We start from the raw sequence: 25,621 nt of genomic DNA, 5'->3' as shown, positions 1-25,621 counted from the left end.
ATTAATTAATATAATTAAGTCTAAATAAGTGAACTGAAAAATCCATAGCAGGGTGCCATGTGCTTTTACCTAGTGTTTTAGCAATACTATAGACAAAAACTGTGGACAACCAGGTGGCCCAGAAGTAATTCCTCCAGTAAAGAGGTTGAAGAAAATAGTTTATGGGTTAATCACTCTGAATGGAGCAAATGGATAACTGGATATTTGTCACTGGGAAAAAAGAACTTACTTAAGAAAACTCACTAGCTTAAGTTTTAATCTGTAATATATTAGAGGAATGTAAAACTGGAGGTCTAGTTAGAAACATGAATAAGAACACTACTGTTTCCTTGAAAAACACCTGAAAATGAGTGATTGTAGCTTTTGCATGCTTTCTCAGTTTACATAATGGCTCAGAATTTGTAGCAAGTTGGTTTCTATTCCAAAAGTAGCAATTGCATCTCTAGTAGAAAGAAACAACTTCTGAAATTGTTCATAGAAGTAGAATGTCTTTGAGGAATGTTTCTTTTAAAAAGTAAGCCTTTAAATGAGCTTAGAGGGAATGAAAGATAAATACATTCCTTTGTTTATTTTGGCAGGAGAGCATAATCAAAAAGTAAATGTTCTCTCATATTTTCTGGCTAAAATATGAGATCCTTTGATCCCAAAATTCTGTTTCTTCACAAGAAAAATAATGCGGGATATCTCAGTGTTTTTCACTACAATATGTATCCAAGCCTTCCAAAGGGAACTGTCAATTGAAAACTATATGCAAATAAGCAGTGTTACTCATGGGCTGTAATCTCACCAAGACTTATTTTTTAGGAATGTGTTTCTTTTCCACCCCATATGCCTCAAGTTAAGAAACGACTGAGTATGCAGAAAAGAAAAAAGGGTAGATTTTCAAGAGATAAATTAAAATTCTGGCTCTGGTTTGGTGTTAGAGGTAGAACTGTGCTTTCTAGCTCTGGCTCAGTTCAGATTGACTGTAGCAAACTAGTTAATAAAGATTTAATATCTTTGTGTGTAGCTCACCCTTCTGAGATACTGCTTGCTAGTGTTTTCTTAGACACCATAAGATATATTACTCAGAGAGATGTTCAATCTGTTAAAGATTACTTCTGTTAATGTCACCTGCCACTTCAGCATCATTTCTTCAGCTTTTCTCCTTAAAAAGCTGTATCCAAAGCAGTGACAGGTCACCTCCTCTACTCCCACATGCACTCCTACCCTCACTGTTTTAAGTATGTGCTGGAGTGCTATTTTCACAGGCAAAACCACTGAAGACAAAACAGTGTCTGAAGGCCAGGAACTTTCAAGTCCTTAGATCTTTCATTTCTGTTAATTGTATTTAACTTAATCAAAGTTTGGTATTGTACTTTGAGAAAAAAGGCTAACTGTAGGGAGTCTGTTGTTAGCTAAAGGAGATGTTCAGCCTATTCTCTAATTAAAATTCAGGGATCCTTAAGGAACTTTTTTAGTTGGAAAATATATTTATAAAAAAAAGTTAAAGACTTTTCCTGAAGTACTCCCACAGGTGCATGCATAACCTCATCTTTGGCAGCTTGAACATGCCAGCTGCCATGAAATAAGTGTTTTCCTTGTGTGGATGACTTATGATTGCACTGAAGTGAAAAATAGTAGCTCTGCACTTAAGTGTTTAATAAGAGAGAGAGATCTATGGGTTACAAAATACTTCTGCAAGTATTGAAACCCATTTTGCAAAATGTTTACTGACTCCTGTGAAATGCAAATTTACACAGAAGTACAGAAATCATATAACTGTATCAATGAAATATTTGTTAAAAATAGAACTCTATGTTTGTGGCAACAAATCTGGGTTCTGCAAATGGAGTAAAACACTTTGGGGAGGATTGGATGTGCAAAACTATAAATCTTGTTTTGATGGTGATTGCAGGATAGTTTAACTAACATAGCTCACGTTATTTCCAAAGCTCCCAGTTGTAAATCTACACATATGACTACTCTGCTAATGACTTATAGAGCACTCTAAGTATTTGATTGAAGTGTATAATATCATTTATATGTTATACAGGAAGGATGAAAGGAAGAAAGAATGAATGGTCCTTACCTTTAATATTTATCTTGCTGTTCATCTGCATCACTGGACATGAAACTACTGGCTTAGATGACAATGAAGAAGAGTATATTCTGGGTAAGAGGTTACAAAAATGACACTTAAAACTATCTCTACCAACAGAAAAGACTATGCACTGTAGATGTAATTCTGCACTTGAAAGTTTTTCTGGGAAACTTTTGAAAGTGGAACTAAGCTAAAACCACAGTGGTTTCTAACAGAGAGTAACAGAGCTTTGCATTAAGCTCTAGCAAAATTGCCTTCTATAAAGGCTTGTTCCCCATGCTTTTTTGAGCTTCTAATCCTGATCAAACATTCTGTTAGTTACCAACATTACTCCCTAAAACTGTGCTTTAGGACCCATGGAAAAGTTCAGCATTCAGGGAAAAGAACACACATGTTGTAAACTCAGGTTTTATCTCCCAAGGCAACTGGGACAGGAACACAAAGTCTGATGTTACTCTGTCCTGTGCACAGCTCTCTTGAGTCACAATTACTTTGAGAAGTTTGGTCTGAAGATGATGCAATTTTGGCCCTAGTTGTTTTTCTTGGCTTTGAAGAAGCTCTTTGTGTAGCCCCAAGTGATTTCATGTTGTTGGATAAATAAAAACTCACCAGCTGGAGATTTTTGTTAAGACAGATATTAGAAGTGTAACTGTTAGAACTGGGAATCTTCTTGAATTTTTACCATTACAAGGTCATTGTTTGCTTTCACTTCATTAAAATTAAGTTAGGGGGATCAAAATTTTATGCTGGATATAATTGTGAAAAATATTTTAATTTCCTCCCAAACAATTTGGATAAGACATTTGAGGGGAGTTGAGGGAAAGTTGAGGGAGCTTTTTTGCTACATTAAAATATTTTTCTTTCCTTTAGGAAAGTGTTTTAAATTTGTGATCTCTTTCTTAAGCTTCAGAGAACTATGCAGTGGATAGGTCTGGGAGTACTTCTGGGAATACAGCAAAAGGCAACCTTTTTTTTTTAATGTTGGCTCTTTACTTAATCTGCCCATTACTTGATGATTTCTCTCTCTCAGACTTTTGCAGCAGTGTTCCTTAATACAAAAACATTAATTATGCACAACCATGGCTTCAAATGAAGCTAGAGATTAAGGGCTATCTCACAATTACTCACTACAATGTAAGATATGCACGGTCCTGCATGAAGGATATGCTTGCCATGGTTGGGTAGTCAAGACTGTTTGACACAGAATAGATTTGTTTCTCTTTAGCCCTGAAGTATATAAATGCCCCTCTTCTTTGAGGCACATTTATCTTTGCTTTGCAGCTCTTAGTTTTATAAAAATCCTTTGCCTGAACTTGCAGCTCATGAAGACCAATTTGTCTTGGTAGTTAAAATAACACAATCACTGGAACAAGAAATCAGCTGGATTTTTTTTTTCCCTATTTACTTTGCTTATAAAGGACAATAAAAAAATAATATCAAGGAAATTAAACAGTGCTTTTATTGGGCATTATTTTATTACCAGTTAGATTACACACAGAGTAACTGATTTAGTATCAGGAACAACTCTGAACTTTTGGGCTTGTATTCCAAAGAAAAGAAACAAATAAATGTGTTGCTTAGAAGTGAAACTTGAACACTGCCTTTTGGCACTGCTGAAAGTGTTAAACACTGCAACTAACACCTCAGTTGCAGTGTTTAAAAAAAAAGGTATTTTTCCAGTTTCTATTAAATAATTAGCTTGTTACTCATATATTTGTGGTTTCTTAAAGTTTAAGTTCTGGTTTCAGTGAATTTAACTTTAGAAATTCTGTAGGCTTTAATTTCACAGGTATAATTCATTTTCTGAGTTAGATGTTTATGAAACATTGACATACATTAACATAGAATTCAATAAAATAAGTTGGGTGCTTCCATTATTCATAATGTCATACTTCTGGATCACATTGCCTACAAGTGCTTTGTGAATCTAAGACTTCTTTTGTGACAGCTAATATTTAAATTATACTATTAATTAAGATTCTAAGTCCAAGGGGATAAAAAAGGAGTCTCAGTTTGGTCTCTTCCAGCCAGACCTGACATTTTTCATCAACAAATGAGTGTAACAAGATACAAAAATAACTATTTATGTATATTGTTCAGTAATACCTCATATGGTTGGGTGCACTTTAGTTGATGTTTTAAGGCCAGAAGAAAATTACTCACAAGTTGAATGCACTTTTTATTTGTATGTGAAATGTATCAAAAAGAAATGTGATGCTTAAAGAGTAGGAAACACATGGGTTGGAAGAGCACTGAACAGTGTGTGGGTGGGAAGCTGTCAAGCTGACAAAGATGGAGAGAAGAAACAGCTATTCAGAAGTGACAAGGTGCTTAGCATTGATACTGCTTATCAAAAGAGACATTAACAAAAAAGCTATGAAAGATGGTAGCATATCTTTATAATTAAGGGCAACCACAGAATGGCACAAGTTTGGGAATCTGTAGCCTAAACAAACAAAACCAGCAATTACTTTACATAAAAGGTCAGAGATATTTCCAAGTGTTATTTTTCCCAAGTTAATTTATATAGTTCTGTTTTGAAGAGAAACTGCAATAATACTGTTACCTTTCATATTTATTATGTCCTGAGTATAATGCAGAAATCAGTTCACTTTCTAATTAAAGGATATATTATTAACAACCAGCCCTGCAGATTACCCACATGAGTCTGCAAGTCAAGTTAGAGAACTTTATTGTGCCTATAGCCAGAGGAAAAAAAGTATTTGTTTTACTTGTATTAAGGTATTAAAGAGGCTAAGAGCCATTCTCCTCCACTTCTGGCTTTATGATATTCTACTGCTTACCAGCAAAGTGGTAATAGTGCCATGCATTGATGATATAAGGTTCACATGCTCAGGACTACCCAATGATTATGCAGATTTTTAGAGCTCTTAAAATGAAATTACTGCACGTTAGGTGACAGTGACTGCTCCTGTGTTAAACATCCATGTCTTGGGTTGCAGAAGTCACCATATCAATGACAAACGTGAGAATGGTGATGCTGTGTAGGAAGTGTCTTGTCCAGTACCCAGTTTCTGACAATTGCCAAAAATAGGAATAAGGGAAGAAGGCAGCTACTAAAAATATCTGACACTAAAGTCACACTCAGGATGATCCCTTTCATCAGCAACACTTTGCAATTACCACAAACTACATGGTAAAATTAAAGCAGAGCAGAGCAGTAGATGCTTAGTGTCTCCTGTCAGGAATGTAATTAAGTCATTAAATTAAAAAATCAAGGAGAGGAGAAGAGGCTATGCTTTGTTTTGCTTCTAGTATGGCAAGTTTTAACTTTTGTGTGATTGTGAGCATCAGTTGTAGCCATTACTTAATGTATTTCTAGCAAAACAAAATAAATTTTGGGGGGGGTTAGAGTATTCTATATTCATTTAGAGTATTCTATATTTATATATATATATATTTCTGTAGACTTACTAAGTCTTTTTGGACCAGATGCCTAAATTGGGCAAGTAATAAATAAAATGTGGGAGAAACAATATGTCCTAGTGTTCAACAGCAGACGGTGAGACCTTAGACTAAGGATTTGTTTTCTCATGATACATCCCACATGCAAAATGGGTCCAGGCAGATTTGCATCCATGCAGATCTACTGGCCAACACTTGTCTTGCCTTCTCATCTGCTTCTCTAACCTGAGAAGGAAAACTTATTTTAAATCATCTGTGTGAGTGAAGTGTTCCTAGGTGTAAAATAATGGAGCATTCTTGCACTGTTCCCAGACCACAAGAGTGATTCAGTTCCCATGAATCCCTTTGAGACTTTTTTCTTCAGAGCCACTGTGTTATTGTTAGAAGTTGGAGGACTTGGCCTCAGGGTTTTCACAGGGTACAGATTTTAGTCAAAGTATGCTAAATTTCCAGCAGTCCTAAGGATGCAACTGTCTGACTGCCTAATGTGTGACACAGTCATTATGTTGGCTGCAGATGTCAATGCATCTGACTGTGGTAAAGTGTCACTCTGTCTGCAGAGGAAAGGCCTTACAAGGTAAGCAAAACAATGATTTACTTCTGTTGGTTTGATGGGAAATAGGCAGGGAGTTGAGACCAGAAAGTTCATAAGATAAACTCTACTGAGGCATTTTTTTCATCATTTTAGTGTAGTTTTGCAATTATGCTTGCACACTGTATTTGTTTTGGTAGCCCACAACATCGGTTTGGCATAATGTAGCAAGCAAAATGAGCTGACGTGACCCTGTCTGAAATTCCAGTAGTTAGGAAACCTAGGAAGTTTTCATAACCTCTTCTAGATTGAAGTGGGTCACTGACAGAGGTCATGTAAGAGAACTCATTTCTTGTTTGCCAAGGAAATAACATGTTTATAAATCAGCTGCCAGCCCTAACCTCAGCCATGTTTGGGTTGGGTCAGTTTCTGAATGTTTGATTTTTACCATTCAGGAGTAATTTCAAAAGTTACTGAAAACTGTGATGTTTGAAGGCATTTTTGCCCTATTACTGAGCTGGGGAATTCCAAAGTTTCATTTTGAAATGTAATATCCTCTCATCTTTTCAACTTGAGCCTTCTTTAAGTCCCTTCCAAAGGATTCCTAAACCTGTTGGAGACCTTTTCCAGCTGGAATCTCTTGTGACTACTAATTCTTCATGGACTCAGGAAGACCCAGATAAAGGAACTGACAAGAAACAATTTTGAAAAATCTGTTTTGCAAGTTGAGTTGCATAGGAAGTTTATTGAATCCACTATCTCTTAAAAATATTTCTTTTCAATCATCCAGATTTCCTGTCACACAGACTTCAATGATATTTTCAAATCTATGAACTTCAAATCGAACTTCAAAATCTGAAAATATAATTTCACTAATTAGGGAACAGTCACAAACTATTTTAGATACTGATATTTAATGAGGATTTTGACATTAGTCATCTAATCTGTATTTTAACACCACATTTTCCATTTTTGGGAGATCTAATTGTGTACTTCAATTTTGGTGTTGATGATAATTGTGCAATAAAGGTTGTTAATTTTTCAAGGATTTAAATGCTCTGATTCAAAAGATGTTAGTTCTGAAAAGAGCTTTTTTTCCTGTATGCTTAATAGTTATAAATCACTCAAATGGAATAAAATTAATAAACCTCCACTGACCTCAGTGTCTATGAGGATTTATCTGAGCTGTGCATGTCATTTAAAAATTAAATAAAAAGACCAATTTTGAGTTAAAATTAGGTATCCACAGAGCAGGCAGGTAGTAGTTATGCCAATTTCCTTTTTACCATGTTACAAAGCCTAATGTTTGTGGTTTCTTTTAATTAAAATGGGAAACTTAATCTAGTTAGCAGTAGGAAGCTGTGTAATAGTAATGTAAACTCCTGTCTTCATCCTTTTTTTCCTCTTGTTTCCCAGGCCACTGCAAAGAGCACTGGTGGATACTTTTGCACATCTGTGCTAAGAGATATGTGTTATGATTAGATCTGGAAGAAGAAGTGAAAATTTCAAGTCTGTTCTGGTTGCTATTTGAAGTACATGAGCTGGATAAAGCTTTCAAAATCCTCTGGGGTTCCTTGGAAAAGCAGAGCAGGAAAAGATACTAAAACACAGGTTGATAAAGGAACAGTATCATAAACTGGCTCATCAAACAAACTTTCCTGGTAGACAGTTAGAGTGGAGAGACATTGCTAGTGTTTGTCAGAGTACACATGAACATGTTTACAGAACATTCTCTGACCTAATAATGTGTATTGGAAGAAATTACATCATTTGGAAAAAAAATTTTTTTCATAAGTTTCTAGTTTTGCACACTTTAGCTCTTGGAAGCTTTTATGCAAGAGGAGTGACCTCAAAGAAAACGTGACAGTGTGATGACCATTTATTTATACCAGATGTGTTGATGTGCCAGTAAAGTGTAATGCCATAGGGGAATGGTGCCCTCTGCAGGGCTGTCTTCCTGAGTTCTTCTCACACTGTTCATTACGAGATGTCTGCATGAGCTGTGTTCACCATTGAAGTGAATGAAAGGAACACTCTTTCTGCTCTTTTTTTATGTAGAGGTACTCACTGGGTCTTTGGGAGCTACTAGGATTTTCTTGATGTATTTTTATTTCAGAATGGCTCACTAGCTACTCTGACTAGCAACTGCAACGATGGCTCAAGGGTTGGACTTGATGATCTCTGAGGTCCCTTCCAACCCAGCCAATTCTATGATTCTATGATTCTATGACTAAGCTACAGTTCAGAGACTTTTTGATGGGAGTGATTTATAAGTTGATAATGTAATCTGGTTTGATTGAAAATTGATAGTAGAATTCATGCCAATTGAATGGCATTTGTGTTCCAATGCAGATTATTTTCTTTTCATGTCCATGTTTAGAGTATTCAGAGCTTTTCAGCTCTATGTTCTGCAGTTCCACTCCAACAGAAGATACAAGCAATTTCAGTTTGAAGTTATGATGTCTCTAACAGTTATGCTCTTTTTCTCTATTGCAGGTGCTGCTTTGCCACCATTGAAACTAGGGCATTCAGTCTGTGCCATGAAAGCAGATGAAGGTCCGTGCAAAGCAATCCACTTACGTTATTACTTCAATATTCAAAGCCGGGAGTGTGAGGTATTTGAATATGGTGGATGCCATGGCAATGAGAACAACTTTCTAACAATGGAAGAATGTCAGCAGAAGTGTGTGGTAAAAGGCCAGTACCTATTCTTTTATCCTATTCCATTTGCAAATGTTATTTCTCATCCACAAAACATACGGATTTTGGAAGTAGGGGACCCTCTTCAGCTCTTTTTAATTCAGTAGTTTGATGCCTTTAATTATGTTCCCAATCATTATATTATGTTTAGTCATCTAAATTATATTACTTTAAGCAAGCAAACATTCCAGATTTGGAAAGATGTGTAATTTTTTTTTTTTAATGGATCTGTGCTGTAGAGATACCAATGCAACCAAGCTTATTTTTCTAGCTAAAACCCTGTTTTGAATGAGTTCTTCAAGTGCAATTAATTTTGAGGCTGGGCTTAAGTTGGTGGCTGGGCAGCACAGATGTTCTTATTAATTTCAGAGTTTCTAACCCAATTTTTGATCCTAGGTTTCTCCTTCAGCTGATAGAAGCTGTCCACAGTCTTCTATATCTGCTATGGTTCAGCATAATTAGAACTACAGCACTGAATAATTCTCATTGAAAATTTCAGTTATGGCTGTTTATCATAAAAGATTTGTTTTGTTGAAACCTTGTCAATTTGTTGTTAGAAAGAATCAGATGACATCCAAAATATCATAGACAGCAGAATAAGCAGATAAGAATGCTGGTTTTGCAATTTAAAATGAACCTCATCATTTACCAAGGCTTCAGCCTTGTACAAGTACCCAATTCCTATTACATACAGGAGTGTAACAAGTTAGAAGATTCTTAGAATTGGCAGCTAATGACAGTGGAGCTAGAAATTTGGCAGTTTGGAAGTGATAGTGAGGGAGGGCAGAATAGTCAGGTGAAAATTCATAACCTCTCCTGTGGGAAAACAGTCTGGGGAGGCTTAAGGATTCCATGTGCACATCAATATGATCGTATGAAATCCTTTATTAACAACTTGCACTCACTTATATTGTGTCCAGTTCTGGGCCCCTCAGCTCAGGAAGGAGATTGAGGTGCTGGAGCAGGTCCAAAGGAGGCAACTGGGCTGGTGAAGGGACTCAAGCACAGACCCTATGAGGAGAGGCTGAGGGAGCTGGGGCTGTTCAGCCTGGAGAAGAGGAGGCTCAGGGGAGACCTCATCACTGTCTACAACTCCCTGAAAGGAGGTTGGAGCCAGGGGGGGGTTGGTCTCTTTTGCCAGATGACTTTCAACAAGACAAGAGGGCAGGGTCTCAAGTTGTGCCAGGGGAGGTTTAGTTTAGATATTAGAAAGAATTTCTTTATGGAGAGAATGATCAGGCATTGGAATGGGCTGCCCAGGGAAGGAGTGGATTCTCCGTGTCTGGAGATATTTCAAGAGAGCCTGGATGTGGCACTGAGTGCCATGGGCTGGGAACTGCAGCGGGAGTGGATCAAGGGTTGGACTTGATGAGCTCTGAGGTCCCTTCCAACCCAGCCCATTCTATGATTCTATGATTCTATGATATAGAGAAGCCTTGTTTACACCATCACATCATGCAGGTGGCTTTGTATTCCAATCACACATTCCATTCTCATGGAACCATTCTTCTCACATAATTATTTTCCTCTTCTGTTGCCAATTAAGTTATCTCTTTCCCATTAGCTCATTTTCAGAAAACCTCTAACTAGACCTCAATAACCATTAACCCAATGTGGCCTAAATTGAAGTAAGTCAGGACTGCTCACAACCTGTATATTTCTGAACTGTTTCCCCAACACTCTCCTGCTTATTAGAGGTGTGCCCTGGTAGCACCCTACTGCTGTGCAGATCTCTGTATCACTCTCTTTGCCATATTTACATAATTTATTCCAGCCCTGAGCCTTCCCATAAAACTGGAATTCTGCCAACATACCTTAGGCACTGAGCTGGGTTGCAGCTTATATATTTGTACCTTCTAGGATCAGCATTCACTATGATCAGCATCACTTGCATGCACAGCAAGTCTATACATATGATACAAAAAAAAATTCCAAAAGTGTCAGATTAGAAAATTTATTTCAGAAGCTTCTTTTTGGGTTTTGTGAGTCAAACAAGACACTTTGTGTTATATATAAGATGCATATATATATGTATATATAGATAGATAGATAAATAAGGCAAGCTGATTTATAGCAATGTGATTTGTAATAAATGTAAATGTCTCTCATCTCCCATCCCTTGCAGAACTCATGTCCATGTAGTATTTAGATCAGGCCTTAAGTCTGTTACATTGCCTGCTTCACATTACATCTGTATTTCCTGATAAAAATGATTATGAATTGTGTCACTAAATTTATTCTGGACATGGAAGTATATGTCAGAGTAATGGCTGGGGTTGGTGTGCACATTACCCTAATATTTAATAATGTTTATTAGTTATAATGCTTCTAATCCCCAGAATTTACAAGCATACTTATCATACCAACAAGCCAGGTACTGTAAATGAGCAATTTGTTGTCTTCCCTTTCACTGACAGAAAAAGAAAAGTGTTAAGGTTACAGAAAAATGAGTGAAGTGCACAGACTGTGTTACAATCAGAGCAGGGAGAGCAGCCCAGGGCATTTGGCCTTTACTTGACCAACAGGTGTATTTTCATATGTCTGTATGACTTGCATAGTATTGACATTATATTATACAGTCTTAAAGCTATTTACACTTCCATGAGAATGATCAACTGTCTCAAATAGCTACAGGTGGGTAAAATTAATGGGCATATTGATAAAATGTTTCTGCAGGTTCTGTCTTTTCTTATACTCCTATTAAGCTGCCCGTATAGGTAGCTTCTGTTTCCTTGCAGACGTGTTTATGTTTGAACAACATGTTTGAATACAAACCAATGCAAGAGGTGCACATATAACTGTCTAACAGAAATTCTGCAAATTTATCAAGTCTGTAGTTAAGTTCATTTAAATGAAATGACGTTTCAGCCCTTAAGAATGAGCTTTTGTGCTACTTCTCTAACAAGAGGAAAGAAGGGGAAAGTGTTTAGTCACTGCTAAGCACTCTTGTATCACAGGTGAGACTTAACATGTCTGCTTTTGCTGAAAAAATTTCTTCTTTTATTGTAGAATTGCCTCGAAAGATGATGCTAACAAAAATTAAAAAAGGTAATTATGTTTACACAGCAATCTTAAGACTCTTATACAGTGATAAGGGACTGAGCTTCCTTTGATAATTTCTTTATGTATTTTCCAAGCTATCTTGTAATAAAAAGAACAATGTTGGACTTGACTGTGCTCTTATTCCCAGTCTTCTTCTGTATTCATCAGAGACTGAGGACAGTTGTGGTCACTGAAGGTAGCTACAATCTCTTCTCCCCAAAATAAATCATGACACATTTATCACTTTCTTCAATAAAGACAAAAGAAGAAATCTGCATAGATTCAAGCACTGTATAATTAGCCACGATGTGGACACATTGTGTGTTCTGAGAATAAGCTAAATAAAAGAAATAAATGAATAAATGAAAAAATCATTCCGAAACAGAACTTTTCAAGCTTTGCCTTTGTGTAGGACCTTACAGCTTAGGGAAATGCCCTAGTTACTCATTAAGCAAGAGGGCAAATTTCCCAGTCCTTAAGGAGCAAACTGTTTACAGAAATGTAAACTTCCCAAACTCCCTAAATAGCCAATGATTAAGCACTGAGAATCACTTGTCTGTAACCAGTTCTTCTATTGAGGTAACCCATGCTCCTAACGAGGACACTCAAATTTGACAATTAAAACAGGGTTTGTGAAGACTTAATTCACCACACTCCCACTTTCCACACTCATCTGGATTGGGCCCAGTGCTCATGGCCAGAGTTCCAGTTACTTGAGTAAATTTCTTCTGAAGTCAGCCTCTCTTTCTCTGCTTACGTTCCTTCCCTTATCCTTCTTTCCACTTGCTTCCTCCAGTGTTTTCATGCACAGATAGAAATACACGTTTATCTTTGCAGAGTGGTACTCTGGAGTATTTTCAAACTGAGACCGTGGTTTTCCTTTCCTGTTTTCCATTATCTTTTCCATTCTTACTGCATTAAAAAAACTGAAACTAAACACGATTCTGTGCTATGGAAGTCACTAAAGTTTATTTTCCACAGATGCTGCAGACTTTTGGCTCTTCTTCCTTTAAGGTCTGACCCTAGTTCTCTGCTTTAAATGACAAAACAGAATTTATTCTGTTGAATTCAGTTTGTGGCTACCATCAGCATAATACATGTTTACTACTGTTTCCAGAAATGCAGTTTCAAATGTTGTGTCTCTGTTACTAGTTTGTATAGTTAGGATTATATTGCTTTCATGACCTCTCTCTTCAAAAGTGTCTATAAATGTTATAACTGTTAGATGTAAGCTCAACTTATTTAGACTTATGTTTACTTTTTCTGCAAGAACCATTTTAATGTAATGATATTCTAAATGAAGAACAGCTGTTTTTAAGAATCAGTGATAAACCTGTAGTGTCTTTACTTACCCTTACTATTATCTGCCTTCCTTTCTTAGTTAACAGCTAATATTATTTTTCTGTTATTTCACAATATTATACAATCTTTGATGAAATATTTGTTTCTTTAGATCTCATTTTCTGTGAGCTCCTAGGAGATAGTATATGGAACAGATACCATCCTGGTAGATTCTTGCCTGCTACCCATTACTGTCTCATTTCCATTCTCAGCTCAAAGCATTATCAAGTGCCTTGTCCATATCTTTCCTGTTTATAGGTCTGTGTGAACTCAGTTTCATCAGTCTGTAAACATCAATAAGTGCTGTCTTTGAATATTAAGAAGCATGAAACACCTTAATTGTAGAATATATATATATACATTCTGGCAGAGAATGCAATTTGCAATGAAAAATCAAAATGAAACTATCCAGAAGTGCTAAAAATAGTTGATTTTGTTGCTTTATGCACTAACTTTTTAATGGTTTAATTTTACTTGCACTCTATGAAAATGACATTTTACTGTTCATGAAGCTTTATAACAACTGAAACACAATCCATGGAAAAAATCTAGTTATGAGCTGATATATTATTTATAAAAATATATGATGTGCATCCATTGAAAATATTAATATTATTGTTCTAACAAGTATTTTTCACAGATAATTGGCTAAAATAGATGTAATAGCATTAAGACCTTTAAAACTCTATAGTCTACCACAAAAATGTTAGGGAATTCAAAGTAATACATCTGTAGTAATTTTTCTTAAAATAGAAGCTCTCTCCACACTATTTTAGTCTCAATATTCTATTAAGTTTCACAGCTAAGGAAGCACTTTGCATGTCACATCCAACAGCTAAATACACTTTTCTCTGCAAGTCAGCTCAGCCAAGAATCATATTTCAAAGTATCTACTAATAAGAATTAGAGAATACCTCTATACATATTTCATCATTTTATCCCATTAATTTATTTTAAGAATATTGTTTCAAGAAAAAAATAAAAAGAAATATGGTGAGAAATTGACATTTGGGGATTATTGTGTGGCTGTGTGTTTTAATTCCCTGCCAGAAGCCATGATAGCTCATCTTGATAACCAGTGGAACTGTGCAGTATTCATTTGTTAACTTTTTATTGGTTTAATTGTAGTTAGTGAATGCAAACTGTGACTAAAGAATAAAGTTAGAATAGGTGACCTGTATCCCAGTTTTCTTTATCATTTTATAGCAGTAGATTGTGCCTGACAAAATTTATTGTTGGATTTTTTTTTCCTGTTCTTTTTTTATAAGTATTTCCTTTTTCCTTCTATTTTTACCTTGTTTTGTGTGTAATTCACATTAACATTGACTAGAATGAATGCACACACGACAAGAGCGTGCAATAAAATTCAAATAATCTGAGATTTAAGACTTGTTTTAGTTCAGAGTAAAAACTATTTTTCATCTTGGAGCTTCAATGTAGAATACTTAAAGGAATCATTAGCCCTCATGTTCCAAGATACAATTTACTGACTACTTGAGAAGGGAAAACGAACAAACAAAAAGCAATAAAAATGTCCCTACAGTGCTCCAGCATAATATTGCAGTGTTATATATAGAATAAAAGCAGTATAATACAGCAGCATTTATTTTTCAGTTGGTCTTCAGTCCAAAGTTCAGGTTTCTTTTCAAACCTTTCTCCAGTTCTATTGCTGCCTTGGAATGTGTGTTGATTTTTTTTCATTCTGAGCCTGTTCATCAATTACAATTGTTTTCAGAGAAGCCCAACTTCTGCTTTCATGAGAAAGACCCTGGAATCTGCCGAGGCTATATTTCCAGGTATTTCTATAACAAAGACACAAAGGCATGTGAAGTGTTCAAGTATGGTGGCTGTCTAGGAAACCAGAACAACTTCAAGAATCTGGAAGAATGCCAGGATACCTGCCAAGGCAACTGTAAGTTGTTGTTCTCCTCAGTCTTACACAGTGCTGTGTCTCGAAGGTATCTTGCATGGAAAAAAATGGCATCTTAGGGTACCCTGAGGTGGCAATAATTTCTATTTGAAATTATTATCAGTTATGTATTTTTTTAAATAAAAATACAAACCAAAAAATTAACACAAAACCCCACTAGGTATTATTGATTTTAATGAGGATTACAGGACTCCTGATTTTCATGATATTCATTTGAAGAAACCTGCATGCTATTTGATATGTCTAAGTTGAGACAGATACTGTGTAATGCATAATATGGAACAGTATTAGAAGTAATAGAGAAGGATGAAGTAATTAAAGTGAAATCAGTTGCATCTGAAGAGAGGATTTGATTGACATTGACCTTGACATTAGAGCATCACATTTCTCCATTAAACTCAGACACTTTCTAGGATGTATATTTTGGGAAATCTTGTTTGATATATATTGTAAAAATATTAGTACCATCATTGAAGAAGGAAGACACTTTATAGTGAAAGAGATTATAATGACAGGGAATGAAGAAGTGGCCCTATTATGGTTACAGCCATGTAAACTGTTCCATGTTATCTAAAATCTGCTAGCTGCTTGGCTTTACCATATCAAAAACTGTTTGTACCTGTGCATCAGAATATTCTCTTTTCAAACCAAACCTTGTAATGAAAAGAGGTGCCAATATAGGAATTTATGACTTTACTGTTTCTTTATTTTGGATTGCTGACTTCCCACCAAGAATCATGGGAAATCTGTCCCTAACTTCTGAATATTTTGGCTGTGCAGCTTAGGCTACAAAACAACCATTCAGACTGTAGGTCATTCATGCACTCCCTCATCCTACAAGTAACTATGAATTATTCTATATCAGAACATATTAATTTTTCATAACTCCCTTCTGCTTCACTCCTACTTCATTTTATTCATAGGCCAAATACATTTTCCCACCCAGACCCTATAGATCTTTTTGTCTTGCCTGTGTGTAGTGATCCTTTTTCCAGGAGTGTTGTGTAATCTATCATTTTGGTAAGGGGAACATACACTTACTCAGATTTAGAAAAGAAACACTGTGGTTCTTTTTAAAAATTAAAAAAAATATATGTGCATGTAGTTCCATGTCCTTTTCCTCTACCTCTGTTTAAGCATTTCTTCCTGGTTTCTGATTCCACTTCTACCTTCTGGACTAAAAGATGCAAACAGATTTTCCTTCTACCCCTGAATTTAATCTGAAATAAACCCTCTGTGTAAATTTGTATGAATACCCAAAAAGGAAAAGAGGATGAAGGGAAATTGCCATGATATCTGTCTAAGATCAAAGGTTTTTTTATATGAAATCACTGATACCAATTTGGTTTTATGTTTTTCCTCATTGTTTTCTTTTTGTTTTAGCAAACACATTACCAGTTGTCCCAGCTGAAGATCATCCTAACACTGGCAACAGGAGTTCCCCAGAAGAAGAGCCCAATCAGTTTCCTGGAATTTTGGGTAAGAATTTCCTTTTGCTGTTCATAATTATCTTCTTTTAATGCAGACACTCCCTGGCTTGTTCATTTGTTTTCCTTTTTATTTGAAGATATGTATGTTACTTGAAATACCTAAGCACAGTGAATTCAGTAACATTAAAACTACCTTCATAGTCATTTTGTTGTCAGTAATACGTATTTTGCAAAAGGCTTACAACTGCAAAGGTTAGGATGTCAGCTAGTAGCATTAAAATAACCTTACCAAACCATTTATTTAAATCTTACATCAGGAAAATTAAAGATGAGTAAGGAATCCATCCCAAAGTTGCTTCAGCACATCATTTTTTCCTGCTTTTTAGATGTATTTGTAATGGCATGGAGGAAATGTGTACCACTCATAGCTTATTTTCTGAGGTTTGCTTTGTCTACATAATCACAGAATCATAGAATTGGCTGGGTTGGAAGGGACCTCAGAGATCATCAAGTCCAACCCTTGATCCGTCACTTACTGCTACACTTTTTTTTTTCCTTTCAGTCAGTTTGTTGCCTACTGCTCCAAACGAGAAGTCCAACACTCTGAACATTAGTTCCCCAAAGGAAGAGCAGAACCAGTATCCCATATTTTTTGGTAAGAATTTTGCAGTCTTAGCCTTAGTCTTTCGTATATGCTCCGGATTGCTTTTCTATTTCCACCCATTTCCCAGCATATCTGATACTAAAGAATAAGCTGCCATTTATGTCAGATGTTTTGATAAGCAGAGAAAATGCAAGCAAAGAAGTAGCTTGCTTCATGCAGATCCTCTACTGATTTCAGGAAGTAGAAGATTGACCACATCCTGTACCCTTCTGAAAGCGTGTGCTGAAGGTCTGATTAATACAAAACTTTAAAGACCAAAATGAAAAGCAGTGATACAGAATTCTTTTAGTCAAAAATCAATATTTCGGGGGACTTGATTGAAAGCTCATTTAAAGCTCCTTTTACCCTTAAAAAGAAGACCTTATTAGGTTTTTGGAATATAGTACAACATAATCATCATAATAAATATTTATTTTTACTAGGACCATATAAAACTCAGTTCTTGGTTTGAGTATAATCAAAGTGAGTGTGAATTAATTCTGTGTCTGCTTCAAGGTATTTTTTCCACCTGCTATTATAATGCACATGAGATTCTGGACCCTTACCATAGAGAAGGCTAAGTTTTAGCACTTTCTGCAGCTGGATGCTGTGCACTCTTGCTTGCTGGAACTTGCTAACACTGTATAGAGTGATTCAATCTGAAGAATGTCATTTTTATGACCCACAGTTATCCAAGAAGAAACAAGAAACAGTTGGAAAAAGCCTGAGCATTCTTACCAAGTATTTCTCTTGGGTTTTTTGCCTTTACACTTACTTATACTTTGGGGGATTGAATGATGGCATACAGATCCTTTTTTTTTTTTTTTATGTTATTTTATATCATCTGCAAGATAATGGACCTGTAAGGTAACATTCCTGTGGTCTTTGCTTGATGAATAATGCATCAAAGAAAACTTGAATATGTGTTGTGTTCTATGTTTTGCCTGCGCTGTGCTCCACATGTATTGTTGGATTGAAGCAAGTTTCTGTGATAGTTTAATTTGATTATGATATACAAAATATCAACATGCTGTTATTAAAATTACTGAATATAAAACAGTAAAGCTTTTGCCAGCTTATTTTGCTGAAAAATATTGGAATGATTTAAGGCCTGTTAATAAGTCTAGGGACATAGGAGCATAAATGTTTCTTGAAGGTTTTCACTCATATTATGAATCTCCAAATCCCCAAAACAATTAATTTATACAAGTAATTTTGATTTGCTCTGTTTTCTCCAAGGAAATAGAAAGGTTCTTGGTTGTGTCAGTTGTGTCAATTGTGAATTTTATGGTAGAGAAGATACAAGAAGGGTAAGGGAGGGGAACTAAGAGAAAGGGAAGACTTGAAGGTTAGTCAAAGCCAAGTTTGGGGAACAAGGGTGGATGAAGCGAGTGTTGCTGAATGGGTCAGGTAAGAAATGTGACCTTGTAAGCACCTTTGTGTTTCAGTGGAAAGTCTGAAGACTCCCACAGGTCTTGCACAGCCTCTTGCTGCATTCTGTTTATCAGCCTGTACCTTTCAGGCTGCTGAGATGGGCTAAAATCCTGTGCTGTTGTGCAGTCTTATTACAGGGGGAGGAAAGGGTAGGGCCAAACCTGACAGAGTAGACAACATAGCTTCCATTCCTGCTCTTACTAGAAGCAGAGGTGTAAACTACAGTCGAGGACTAAAACCATCTCATGCAACCATGTGCTGGAACTCAGCGATGGACAAGAATCTGACTGTGTACATATGAGGTCAGAATGGATTCTTTGGACTGGTGTGCATCTTTTCTACAACAGGAAAAGCAGCTGGTATGCCACTGTAACTTTGTGTTTGCATGTATATTGGCCTGGCTGTCTATCTTTAAAAAAAAAAATAAAAAAATACATGAGGAGTTGTCTCTTATGGAGTACATTATCTCACAACTGAAATGGTATTTCATCTGGATTTCAAGTACATATCATTGGTGGTATGTACAAATCTGTAATGATATCAGCTTAATAACTCTCCAACAAAGCTCTTGATCTTCAGAAAATTAACTTCTTCTAGGTCCAAAAAATTTCTTTTCTTATTTCTTTATTTGTGCTACATAGAAACATGAAACTTCTAGAGCTGTCTCTCAGTAATTACCTTCTTACAGAGTGAAGATTCTGGTTTTACTCTGCTGCAAGATACAAAACAGCTTTTATTCTGGGAAAGCTAAGAGAAAGTGAAGTCAAGAATCAAGTGTTTCATTTTTAGATTATATGAAGTGATTTATGTTAGGAAATCATGAGTGCTACACTATACATTTGCTTTCTGAGATCTAAGTGGGATGCAGGATCAAAAGTCAATTTTCAACTCGGCAAAAATGGAATGGCACATGGAGATTTCCTGCTCTCAGAGAAAGGGCCCTGTCTTTTGGTGATATAAATTGGCATGGTTCTTTTTGCTATAATGGATCTGTACCAATTTATACCTATATAGTATTGTCAAGAGCAGATGACTTATTATTTTTGTAACAGCTTGTCTGCTGGAAGATTCTTTTATTTTCTCTTTTCTGCAACCAAAAAAGAGACTGAAGTCTGGATATACAACAAATCTGGCAATATGTCTGAAGCTTCATGAATGTCACAAACTGTGTCTAGGAAACGAAAATGGATAAATGATTGTTTCTTATGCATCTCACCATTTCCAGCTTCTTTTGTACTGTGATCAATTAGCTGTTCATTGTCACACAGCCCTATCAAAATCTGAGGGATTATGGTTATTGCTGCAGTGCAGGGCTGGGGTTATTTTTGGTAAAAGTGAGTCTATATCTAGATATGGATATTTCAGAAATCTGAAGTAACATCATGTGAGCACAACAAAGAGGGGTGCTTTGGATTCAAGAAAAGGCTTTATAAGAATTAAATCTTAAACATATGCATGTAAAGATTAGTTTGGTAGCAGTGAAGGATAAGATGCAATAATCTTTTTATAGGGAAGAACACAAGCCTTTTTATCTATTGTGTATTTCATATACCTATTTTCAGCTTACCTATCTTTTCAGAAACAAAATATTGAATATTGCAGTTTTGGGTCTTTTTGCCTCACCAAAATAAAATCAGTCCAGGCATCTGTATCATCAAGAAAAACAAGTAACATAAAAATGTGATATAAGGAAGATCTACACTGTATTTTTTTGTTGTAAAGCCTGAAATCCATTTGAGAAGCTCTGCAGAGCTAATGGTAAGAGTTCCATTTCCCAAGTCCCAGTCAAGAATGATTCCAAGGACTGATTTCCTTCAAACGTTTTTAATGGAATTGCCATGCTTCTGAGGAACAGATATTTGTATATCATTGCATCAGCTTTTTCCAGAAGAAAACATTATACCTGGAAATGTTTGACTAATTCAGCTTGGAAGCTTTAATTTGTCCTTTCCTTGTATGAACTGTAAATCCTTTTTTTTCCATTCCTGTTCATGACCCAACTTTTATACTTTTGGCAAACAATTTACGTAGCAAATAACATGTTATGAATTTGCTATTGCATATTTAAAATATGTTTAAGTCATATATTTTGGATAAACAGAGTAGCATGAACACATGGGTGAAGCCAGAGTCTTATGGCCCATTGCTGTCATTGCAAATAACTGGTTGTTTTCTGTAGAAATTGTATAAAAGGTACAGGATGGTCCTTTTAGTTGCATGGATGAAAAAGTTAGAAAGTATTTTATGAAAGTTATTAATTTTTAGGTTCAAGTGATCCACTTGTTGAGCTGTGTAATCTAAACAGTAATGCTACTTGCACTATGAAAAAAAAATCACCAGAATGTAGTCTAAATGGAGAAAAAGATTATAGATACAAAGAGCATTTCTTCCTCAAGTAGTCACTTGGTAAAATTGATGGCTGTACTTCATAGGCCTGTTATTACTAGTTGAGGGGAAAACAATTCTTGTAATGAGGCATGTGTGTCTGTTTTCTTTTACTGTTTTCAGTCTGTAACCCTTCCTCTCTCTAGTTTTTTGTGGGTTGTGGGATCTGCTTTCTTCTTCTTTTTTCCATCATAGGAAAAAGCAGGAGAGAAAACATTTCAACTCAGAAAAATGAGTTCACAAAGGAAAAAAAAAAAAAAATTGAGGAAAAAAAAGCAACCTCAAGAACAGGCATAATATCTAAACTTAGTGTAACATCATATACATGAGTAGAACAGTAGAAACTGGGGATGAACAGAGAAAACCTATATGTATTTAATTTTCCCTTTGACCATGGAATACAGGCTCACTGCCAACAGAGACCTTGAGCTGGACATGACACAATACACATTTTGCATTTTCAGCAACAGGTCTTTTAGTGACTGGTATCTTCAAATCAATTCATCTTTCTATCATCCTCAGCAGATGGGAAATAATGATAAGTAGTTTAATTTTAAATATGTTGTATTATAATGTTGAAAAAAAAGCTCTGTGGCAAAATGAAGAGTTGTTTTCATAGCTAGCTGCTTCTGTGAGCACAAAGAATATTCAGGTATTTTGAAAATCACCAGGAAGAGTGGTTGGGACCTGAGGCATTTATCTCGCAGTGATCTACACAAAGAACAACTTAATTTCTGGAAGTGTACAAGAGGCATTCTGAATAGCATTTCTTTGCTGCTCCAGCTGTTACATTATATGTACATAGCTAGTTTACTCACAAGTAACCACTTCACTGGCTCCATGGCTTCCCTAAAGCTTACAGTCATTATGAAAACTCCTTCATGAGCAGACTCTGGAGTCTCTCTGGAACATTCCACGTAACAGATAACTGACAATATATGTATTTAATTATACATATGTATAATATATGTATTTATGTATGTATTACATACATAAATATATGTATTTAAATTGTTACATAATTAAGAATTAATTAAGAAATCTATGCTACTTGGCCCCTTGTTAATGGCAAGCCTTTCACTTTTTTTCACTTTGTTCTTTTTAGGTTAAAATAGGTAAGCTTTTTTTTTTTTTTTAATGTTGCTGAACATATGTTTCAAAAGCTAACATCCTCTTGAGATAAAGAGAGATGTAATCAGTTCTAGGCACAAGAGTTTTAAAGCAGTACAGTTAATCTAAACCATCGTCTTCATTATAAATACAGTTTATATTAAATCTCCTGCTTTATCACATTAGGGGCTTTTATTCTGGATCTAGAGTGAACCATTTTCTTCCAATAATGTCACAGTAAGAAAAAGAGATTGTCATATTTATTTTATAACCTGAAACTAAATTAATCTATCTTGATAAACCAACTCACGACTTAATTTTTGTGTGTCAGGATCCTTTTTGAATGGTATGATGTTGCTGACACAACTTCAAATGTACTATTAATTTCATTTTACTGTCTTAGCGTTCTGTAAATCATCACTCTGTTCCTTTCACAGCAATTTTGTGTACTTTTTCACCATGCCAGTTCAGCTCTTATACTCACCGATAAACCTTTTCAGCAGATGTAATATGTGTAAGACAAGTAAGATGTAGAATGCTCTTTTTAGTTATTTTCTTGTCAGCCTTCTGAATTGCCCAAGATAATTCATATTTTCCTGCTTTCAACTACTCATCTGCTTCCCACTTTTGTGTTAAAAGGATTTCTTTAGCTCTGTTGTTAATACAAATTATTCCCTAAAGTTTTAGTTGTTTTTTTCCTTGGAACCACTTCTACCTGTCTTTGGAACTTCAAGCAAGCCATCTGTCTAGCTTCACCTTTCCATTTATGCACTCAGATCTCAGCTGCCACATTTCACTACATTTTGAAGGAAAATGGTGCTCCTTTATGTCCCTCAGAACTGATAACATAATGGCTCCTGGTCACTTTTGTGCATCCTGTGCAGCAGTTTTGTCCGTTCTGATTTTGTACATGAGTCACTCCAAGGAGATACATGATGGAGTTTCTCCAGGTTTGGGAATTCTGGCATGGATTTGCTTCACGAATTTGTTCCAGTGCCCAGGTACTTCGGATGTCTCAAGTTCACCTTCCAGTGTTTCACTTCTCATATTCTCACTGAAGAAACAAACCATCAGCCTACTCCTTAGAATGGTAAAAACCTAATAGCAGCACTAAAGCACCAGCATCTCAGTCACTTTGTGCACTTATTCTCCACGTTCAATCTTTTGTTACTCTGTGAGTAAAAAGCTATTTCTTGTGAACTGCTCAGTGTTTTCCAGTAGGCCAAGTTCTGTTGCTTAGATGAAGCTGTCTGTATTCACACAAAAAACTCAATGTATTGAATCTCACATTGTTGGGTACTTTTATCTCCTATTTGATTTTAGAATATCTAGCAGTAATTAGGAAAATCCAACTAATTATCATAAATATTTACTGTATTTTTAAAGTGATCCAAGTCTAGGGTATTTCACTTCAATTTCTACAAGATCTTCTCTTGAAACTTCACTCATTGAAATTGAATGCTAAATCCTATCACAGTAACGACCATTTTATCACTAAATATATAAATATAACCAGACCTAACTTTCAAGTAAGCTTTGAGAATAACGTTTTTTGTAATGGTAAAAAGACACGTAGCTATGTAAAGTATCCCAGATTTTCAGAAGGGCAGAATGAAATTTCATAGTTCTGTTAGATTCAGATTTGTCATTTACAGCATCAACATAACAGAAAACTGTTTAACTGCAGTGTTGTCTCTACCCTTGTTTTTCTTGGTATTTCTAGAACCACCCCCTATCCCATCTTTGTGCATGACCCCTATGGACAGAGGACTTTGTAGAGCCAAAGAATTACGATTTTTCTACAACTACTCAACTGGAAGATGTCGCCCATTTAGCTACAGTGGTTGTGGTGGGAATGAAAATAATTTCACCTCCAGAAAGTCATGTTTGAAGATCTGCAAGAAAGGTATGGGAATTGATGCTGGCACAAATTAACAAGGTGTAAAAATAATGCAGGCTGAAACATTCTTGCAGCTTTTGGTAGTAAGCATTGGTCTGATAAAATATAGTTGTAAATCTGTAAAAGTGAAAGTGGAGATCAGAAGAGAGACAGCTAGAGAGAGAAAGATGGACAGTAAAATGCAGTATTCAAGAACAGAAATATGAAAACATGGCATTGGTCAGGCATATGAAGACTTCAGGTAAGACAATGTTGTTTTTTCTTTTTTTAAGACTATTACTCGAAGACAAGACTTGTTTATTTTTTATAATCTGGGATGTGTTAGTCATACAGCATCTAATCTTACTTTCTTCATTTTATTTTTAGGGTTCTATAAAAGAAAAGGTGAAAGAAGATTAATAAAAATCAAGAAGAAAAGAAAGAAACAGGCAGTGAAGGATCTAGACAAAGAAATGATCCCTGAATGAAGGCAGCTTTGATTTGTATGGAAATGTGAAGTGAACTACTTTTCACCTGTGACTGAAAGTCTTAAGTGTACTCCATTTAAATATATTTACTGTACTGATTTGATTACATATTACTAAGCTGCTTATTTTTATTATGTACTCCTATTTCATTTTAATAAACATTACCTTTTACTTTGATAAAGGCTCTTAAATTGTAGTTTGGTTGTATATTATTGTTGGAGAGGAAACAGAACAGAGTAGTTGTGTGGGCATACAACTTAAAATACTTAAAAAGTAGGTAAGATTCAGGTGTACTTCATTATGCAGTTGTTCTTTTGTGAAAGCTGTTTTTGTGCTAATGAAAGCATAATGCTTGTCAAAGATTAATCACTTGTCAAGCATGATTGTTTCAATCCTAGATTGAAAGGTAAGTCTATTGCTATAAAGAGGAAATAGGCACTGGGTTTGTTTTAATCAGATTTCTTTTAGATTATGCAAGCTAGATTTAAATCCATCAAGGTGCATATAATTTACAGTATTGTAAAATGAATGAGATCAGAATTAACCCACCAAAAACCATGAAGAGGGTGTTAGTTGTAAATGTGTGAAGCAATGTGAAAGGTATTTGTAAAGTGTTTTGGTTTTCTAATTGCTGTTATCACTCATTCTTATCCTTCTTGCTGAACTAGACTTATGGCTGGCAAGTTATTAATTTCCAGAAATACATACTCATTTTCTAAAAAACCCAGAAAAAATTTCTTTCATAGAAATAAATGCAGTTTCTTTGAAGACAACACTTACTCTCTAGTTGATTTTGAGTGGGTTTTTTGTAAGTTTTGGTGGGCTTTTTAAGAATGACATGAAACAGTAGCACAGTTCCTGCCCTTCTCCAAAGCATCTACCTTCTGTAAATCTTTTATAATGAGATTCCTTTTTCAAGGAAAGAAAAAAAAAAAAAAGTTGTTTTCCTATTAAGGTTTTTAAAAACACCTTGCTACCTATTAAACAAAAATTAGGGTGATATTTTTAAAACTCATTTCTATCTCTGATGTCAACTTTTTTTTCCCCCCCACGTATTTTGTCTTTATGCCTAAACCTACTGAGGATAGTTACAGTTCTGGTTGTTAGAGGTATGCTCAGCTGCTCCCCAGGACTGTGCAGTCTACATCAGCTGTAGCTAGGGCAGGACTGACAGTCACTGCCCCATGCTTTCCCTGCA

The 25,621-nt window shown here is 35.6% G+C and overlaps 1 protein-coding gene across 3 annotated transcripts in view; it reads left to right on the top strand.

Moving 5' to 3' along the window:
* TFPI (tissue factor pathway inhibitor) overlaps positions 1-24,600 on the top strand; it is a 35,605-nt gene extending 11,005 nt beyond the window's left edge. For 2 of the 3 annotated variants that reach the window (XM_030454275.1, XM_008496940.2), the window contains exons 2-9: positions 2,036-2,155; positions 8,538-8,738; positions 11,751-11,789; positions 14,860-15,036; positions 16,438-16,533; positions 17,047-17,139; positions 23,780-23,962; positions 24,323-24,600. In XM_030454275.1, the coding sequence (XP_030310135.1) occupies positions 2,036-2,155; positions 8,538-8,738; positions 11,751-11,789; positions 14,860-15,036; positions 16,438-16,533; positions 17,047-17,139; positions 23,780-23,962; positions 24,323-24,423 (1,010 nt within the window). In that variant the 3' untranslated portion in view covers positions 24,424-24,600. Of the gene's footprint in view, positions 1-2,035; positions 2,156-8,537; positions 8,739-11,750; positions 11,790-14,859; positions 15,037-16,437; positions 16,534-17,046; positions 17,140-17,815; positions 17,941-23,779; positions 23,963-24,322 lie in introns of those variants that run through there. The other variant, XM_030454276.1, reaches the window with a different exon arrangement.
* The last annotated feature ends 1,021 nt before the right edge of the window (positions 24,601-25,621 follow it).

Source organism: Calypte anna, chromosome 7 (genome assembly GCF_003957555.1).
Source record: "Calypte anna isolate BGI_N300 chromosome 7, bCalAnn1_v1.p, whole genome shotgun sequence".
In the NCBI taxonomy this organism is placed as follows: domain Eukaryota; kingdom Metazoa; phylum Chordata; class Aves; order Apodiformes; family Trochilidae; genus Calypte; species Calypte anna.
The sequence above is the reverse complement of the archived record's forward strand: the minus strand, read 5'-3'. Positions and strand labels throughout refer to the sequence as shown.